The following is a 6,977-nucleotide window of genomic DNA, read 5'->3' as shown; positions in this document are numbered from 1 at the left end:
TTCACATTCTATTAACTTATTTTGTATAAACAGATATATCTAATCTTAGTAGCATTTATTATCTTTAAAACGTATTTATTTAGCCATTTTAATATTTTTGTATAAGACAATGGAAGCCCTGCCTCTGAAACATCATTATCCTCACTGTGCCATCAGATGGTGCTTTAGACTGCTCACACTGACAGGTGAAAGGTCAGGAGGTGGAGGCTGTCCACCAATCAATATGTCACCTGATCAGCAGGAAGTTATGCTACTGCAGCCTGGTTTGGTCACAAAGATTCTGTAAGAGTAGACAATGTTTGTGGTTCCTGCTGACAGTCACATGAGAAACATAAGAGATAACCAACCCTAACGCTACTAACTTATCCCCCTAATTTACCTGATTCTATCAGATTAGGCTGTGGTTATAAAATCAGGATTTTATTGGAGCAGAGCAACAGTCTGGAAATGCTTTAAGTGAGCTGACATGTAGTCTTAATGGGCTGATTTTCAGTCCCAGTTTCTGACAAAAGAAACAGAAAAACATGAATAAGAGCAGCTTTATGAGGAATTCAGCTGGATTGATAAACACTTTACTGTTTTTAATAAAAGATGCAGAAAGATGGAAATTTGGAGCATGAATAAAGCGGCCGGGAACATCTGAGTGTTTACATGAAGGAGGGATTCAAACCCAGCTGGATTATCTGGGTGTGTTGGTCTAGTTTTAGTCTGACCGAAAACTAACTGAAGACTGACTCCAATTAACGCAGTATCTATTTTTCCCTTGTGTCATAGAAACGTGCTTTGAGATTAAACCAACTAAACAGGCTGCTGTTTCTCCAAATAACCAGCAGAGGGCAGTGTCACATGTTTTTAGTTTGAGCAGGTCCTGTAGTGTTCCCCCCTGCAGGCACCCACTGCTCATTGTGTCTGTGTATCAGTGAAGCTGGAGTTTAAAACAAGTAAAGGGTCTTTCACATCAGGATAGTCCGAGGGGTTCAATTCAACGGAGTGAGGAATGCTGAAAAAGTTTACACCTTGGTTTGGTCTACTTTCACACTTCTGAAAGCGGACCAGCTGGAGATCAGGATCAAGATCAAGCCTCCGTCGCTTGATCATGCCGCTTCGCATTGTTAAACATAAGAAAGTTCAGGCTGTACCTAACCCAACGTGGCACCCAGCTCCTGGTGCACTCTATGGTCATCTCCTACCTTGACTACTGCAAAGTCTTCCTAACTGGTCTCCCAGCCTGTGCTGTCAGTGGCAGCGGGTCTGGTCTTCAATCAGCCTAAAAGAGCACATCACCTGTTTGTTGAGCTCCTCTGGCTGCCCTAAGCTGCCCTAAGCTACTCGCATCAAATTCAAGTCCCTGATGTTAGCTACAAAGTCCTTAATGGAACGGCTCCCATCTACTTGAAAAGGCTTATGTTACGACTCGGTCACTCCAGTCGTCAAAGGTTGTCCACGCTCAAGACAATTTTTCATGTGTCGTCCCACGATGGTGGAATGACCTACCGAGCGCTACCAGAACAGGGGCGTCCCTGTCTATCTTCAGGAAACTGTTGAAGACCCAGCTGTTCAGAGAACACCTCCTATCCTAGCACTTACCTTGTACTTCCTTCTATGCCTGCACCTTATCTCTACTCTGTCCCTTCTGACAGAGTCGGACCAGTGGTTTTCCTTCTATGTAGCTTATTGTTAGCTTTTTATAAAGCTGTTATGTCTTCATTTGTAAGTCGCTTTGGATAAAAGCGTCTGATAAATACAGAAACAGAAACAACAGCTGACCAGTGAGGAAAAAAAGAATAAGGAAGACGAAAGTCAGACTCCTTGATTGGCCAGGACAGAAAATGGAAATCCATCACCCCCAACCACCATCAACCGCGATATATAGTCCTCGGACAATATACCATTATGTCAATCAAGTGCCTGCGACTCCTCACTACTCCATGTCTGCCCACATGACATTTTCAAACTTTTCCTTTGTTTACCTACTTCTTTGGTTTCCAATGTACTCTACATTACTTCCTTTCTTTGGCTCACTGCATAGTCTGTGGAGTTTGTTTGCAAGTGAACCAAGACCCACATTTTCAGGCAGACTAGAATTGACTTTTTTATCCACGTCACAGTTCAGACAAGCTTTCCAACTGCCCAAAGAAGCTGACTAACCGAAGGAACCGAAGTCTGGTCTAGACCAAACAGCGGTAGTGTGAAAAGCATCCTAAAAAGTTTTTAGCAGCAACTGCAACAGCTGTTCAGTTGTTTTTAAGTAAACCACTGGGGTCAAAGGTCAAACCTGACTTAATGTCTCGCAACACGATAACATTAAATTAAAATGATGTTCTAAATAGATCAGTTTGTAGATCTGATTAGAACTTAAATTCTGTTTGGTTTGTATGTTTGCTTCTGTTAAGATCCATGTAAAAACGTAAAGTTTGGACCCAAAACCAAACCAGCCGGAGGCAGAACGGGAGAGAACCAAGCAGTGCTAAACGAGCGATGCTTGGCAGGAAACTCCAGAAAACTAGAAAAATACTCCAAAATCTGAACGAGAGGGAACGAAGACAGAACCAGACTGAAACCCAAACTGGTAAATGACAAGAAAACTCAGGAGATCAAATAGTGACAGGACATAATTATTGGAAAACATTAAAAGAGGAGTAACAGGAAACTGACTTTCAAAATAAAACAGGAACCTAACAAAAGCCCTGACTTCATCAGATAAATATAAAACAACAGCAAGAACAAGGCAAATCATAAAAGAGCTGAAAAGATTGACGATGATTGATGAAAACAGATGGTGAAGGGCCAGGGCCCCGGACAGCTGTGTGTCTAACTCCGGCCCTGCGACAGCTCAAACAGGATGAGGATGAGGATGATGGCGGCGATGAAGAGCAGATCAGGCAGACAGAGATGGGAACAAACTGAGGGACGGTTGGACAGCAAATGTTACTGTGTGGTTTACCTGTGCAGGTGTTCACTGATGACGAAGATGATGAAGAAGATGAAGAGATGACGTCGTCTTATTCTGTCGTGGTTTCCCACTCCTGAGTGTGTGTCCGTCCTCTGGGTGTGTGTATGTGTTGTTTGGATGGATTATTGTTTTTTACTAGGACAAATCAGGCTCCGCCCACACAGATTAACCCCCCCCCTCCTCACAGCTGTCAGTCACATGCTGGGGGAGGGCATACATTCATGATGCTCATCAGAACTGACCTACAGAACCAGGTTTGAAGAGGAGAAGAGGACCACCACAGAGCAGTTCGAGGAGAGGTACGGGACTCAAAGACATCTATCTTTCCTGAACCGAACCAGAACTGGCCCACAGTTTCTCCAACCTTCCCCTGAAAAACTGAGAACTAGTTTCTTTCAGTCTGACTCCACACAGTTCTCTGATCTCAAGAACAGATTCGTCTGGTCCAAAGGAAACCTTCATGTCTCTGCTGGACTTCTGCTGGACACCAGAAGGAACTTTCTATAGTTTGATTTAAAGTGAACAGAAGCGCTCAGTACTGATTAATCTGTCCAAGAAACATGGTGGGTGTGATTAAAGGCTGCTGTCTTAGCATGGATGATTTGGACTTTAGTTGGAAGAGCTTCCCTCACTGTTGAACTTTTCCTCTTTTACCAATGAAAAAAGAAGATTCTGTTTAAAGAGTTTCTTCTCAGAGCTGGATACCTCCCTGTAGCTCTTCCATCAGAAACTGAGACGACGATGATGAGATTTATCCTGAAATAAAAGCCTGACAGAAACAGCTGTCTGTTTTAGAGGATAAATGTGTTGCTTTACTTTTCTGTCAGAACCTATTTAGTTTGACCAGCGAGCCTAACTTTAACCCAATCACAGCCTATCCAGAGCAGGAAGCTACAGCTGCAGGATACTACCAGCAGGGGGCAGCAAACACGGGGAAACAGCAGCCACCACAACCAGGCTTTCAAAAATCATCCAAAAAAAGCAAAACAATATGAAAAAATGTAATTCCAGAATACAGACACCAAATTTACAAAGAGTCACAAAACATAGTGTAAAAAACATTGAAACGGTACCAGGTAAGGTACAGATATCACATAAACTGGTTTAAACAGAGGAGGTTCTGGTCCTCTTCTACCTTAAAGCTCGTGGGTGGTATCGTTGGCATTGGTGGCTCTTCCTGACGTCTGGCTCCACTCTGGGTTCAGATTTCAAATTATTCCAGGATGTTGGTATAGTTCCACCTGTCAGTGTCTGTACTCTGGATGCTGGTCTGTAATGGAGGGTGGGGGGACCTCCTGAAACCCAACACTATATCCAGGGTTCAGGTGGAGGTGGGCTTCATCACACCCTCTGACACCAGCCCGTGTTCATCTTCATCAGTGTTCAGCAGACTGATGATGACTATGTCGTCTGAGGATTTAAGGACAGCTGCTGCTGGCTCCTGCAGCCGTGGTGTAAAGAGCTGACAGCAGAGGTCTCGGGACACATCCCTGCGGAGAGCCAGGGGCTTGCTCCGGGTCCTGGTCCAGGTTCTGCAGAGAATTCCTTAAAGAAACCTTAGAGAAGCCATAGTTTACCTATTAACTGTTGTTCCTGTGACGCTGCAGCATCTGTCTGAACTGAGACGATGGACCCTTTTCTGCGTAATCTGGACCCTGTTCTGGTTTCACTGTCAGAACTGAAACTTCTTTAGTTTTTACTTTGAGGGAATCCCTGCAGTCAGAAGAGAACATGAACCAGTCCTGTCCAGCAAACAACAGCTACAGAGATAATTGGCAATCTTTCTGGAGAAAACCTGGTCTGATGAGGAGAGACGGCATCCATCCCACTTTGGAAGGAGCGGCTCTCATTTCTAGAAATATGGACGACTTTATTAGTCATCCCAGGATGCAGAGTTGTAGTCTTACACACTTCTCTGTGGCTTCCCACCTGCTGCTACCCCCCCCCCCCCCCCCCCCCCCAAATCAAAAGAGGAGGACAGAAGAGCAGAAGAGAGGAGGACACCCAGCAGAGCGTCTGATTGTTGTTGTTGTTTCTTACTTTTTCTTCTTTCTTGGTTTACTGCTCCTCCTACCCTCTGATTGGACGCCCCAGCTGTCAGTCCTGCGGTGGGCGGGGTCTGTGAGCCGCCTGAGCCTCTCCCATTGGCAGGATGGGGCTGATCCCGGGTCTGCCTCTGAGAACAGAGTTTACCAGCGGACTGAGCAGAGAGAAGAAAAAGGAGTTCAGGATCCTCCGCTTCCAGAAAACCGAGAAAAATAGGGAAAACAACAAAAAGAAAAGCAGCTGATATAGTTCCTGAGAGTTGGTTCCGATTCTCTTTCTAGCCACAGTTTCTGGACCTGTGTCTCTGTGGACTCGAACCCTCAACAGAAACACAGACATGCGCAAAACGATGTTCGGCTGTTAAGAACTTCTGTCCCGGAGGATGTCACCGGGGTCCATCGGAACTCTCAGCGGGACCCGCGGCTCCTGCGGCGGACTCGTTGAGCTCTGACTGAACGGAACCAGAACCGGGACTCGACTTTAACCCAGAACTGAAATCTTGGATAAAAACGGAGCATTCGGACCGAAGTGGACCGGGTCCAGGATGTCCTCCGAGCTGACTGTAGGACTGGTCTTCAGGGTCATACTGCCCCTCAGTTTGACTACAGGTATGAGTCCTTCTGCATGAGTTTGTTGGTGTAGACTTGGACCGGAACTGCATCCATGTATAGAACCGGGCCGGACCGTGCAGTCTTTAATTTTTTCTCACAAACTTCCTCAAACTGGTTCAGTTCATGAACAAAACGCGTCACCTGGAGGCATTTTAAACTCTTCTTCCAGTCCTGAGACCACAGAAGAAGAACTGGGGAGCGTGGCAGTGATGACAGATCCGGGGGGGGGGGGCAGATGTTTCCCTGCTTCAGCACATCTGTATCAGATTACAGGACAGTAACAGAGCAGATGGACACGCTGTGTCAAACATGCAGCCCCCCAGGACTGAGCCGCTGTGACGCGTGGTGTTTGAGCTGAATCTGCAGGAACCTTCCAGACAGATTTATTAAGAAATCTGATTATTTTCAGCTCCTCTGCAAAATTTTCAGGGTTTTCCAACTAAGTTAACCACAAATACAGATTAATGGAGCTCCCGTTTCCATGTTGCTGTGAGACTGCCGGCAGCGTCACACCTCTGAGGGTTGGGGAGGATGGAACCGGAGGTTCAGTGGCTCAGGGACCGTAGGGTTCGGTCACAGCCAAGGTTTAGGAACGACACAGATGCCAATATTTCATTTTTTTACATAATGCACTGTATAATATTTGTCACAAACTCTTTAGTGGACGTGCCCTCAGTGGTGCGTGTAACCTGCAACGCAACAAGGCTAGAGATGCTGCCATTTGATTGGCTGAAGGTCAGCCCCGCTCGTCCTCGCTCCCGACGATTAGACGCGTTCTGTGGCAGAGTTGCACTAAAATGATGGATTGACGGTAGAAGATCAGATTGGCTGTTGCATACAGGCTTGACGCCACAAAATCATGAAAGTAAATCCTCACATTAATATTTCGTTTGGTCTCAACAGTTTTGCTTAAAAAGAAAAGAGACCTCAAAAGTTATTTCACCACCCAGAGAGAAAATAGCAGCTAACCCCACACTATGCAGGACAGGCTTGACGCCACAAATCATGAAAGTAAATCCTCACATTAATATTTCGTTGGTCTCAACAGTTTTGCTTAAAAAGAAAAGAGACCTCAAAAGTTATTTCACCACCCAGAGAGAAAATAGCATGCTAACCCACACTATGCAGGCCTTCTACTATGGAAAAGTGTTATTAAGGTGTGAATGTAATGTAGGCTAGGAGGCTAGTTTTATTTTACATTATAATTCTTTTTTTCTCTTTATATTTGAATTATGAACACAGTTGGTTCCATAAAGCCTAAATCTTGGCTATTCCTTGGTTCTTTCTTTCTAAGGTTCTTCAGCTCTGAAGGGGTTGGTTGGGAGGGTCAGCTTACAAGCAGCAGAGGGGTGGGTGGATGAAGGATG

The 6,977-nt window shown here is 45.3% G+C and overlaps 1 protein-coding gene across 1 annotated transcript in view; it reads left to right on the top strand.

Moving 5' to 3' along the window:
- Positions 1–5,143: 5,143 nt before the first annotated feature.
- The window catches only part of LOC140284971 (piezo-type mechanosensitive ion channel component 2-like), a 66,768-nt gene continuing 64,934 nt past the window's right edge, over positions 5,144–6,977 (top strand). The window contains exon 1 of the mRNA XM_072379032.1: positions 5,144–5,607. Coding sequence (XP_072235133.1) covers positions 5,544–5,607 — 64 coding nt within the window. The 5' untranslated portion in view covers positions 5,144–5,543. The remainder of the gene's footprint in view (positions 5,608–6,977) is intronic.

The sequence above is a fragment of the Leuresthes tenuis genome, unplaced genomic scaffold (genome assembly GCF_036924035.1).
Source record: "Leuresthes tenuis unplaced genomic scaffold, fLeuTen1.0.hap1 SCAF_24, whole genome shotgun sequence".
Lineage (NCBI taxonomy): Eukaryota > Metazoa > Chordata > Actinopteri > Atheriniformes > Atherinopsidae > Leuresthes > Leuresthes tenuis.
The sequence above is the reverse complement of the archived record's forward strand: the minus strand, read 5'-3'. Positions and strand labels throughout refer to the sequence as shown.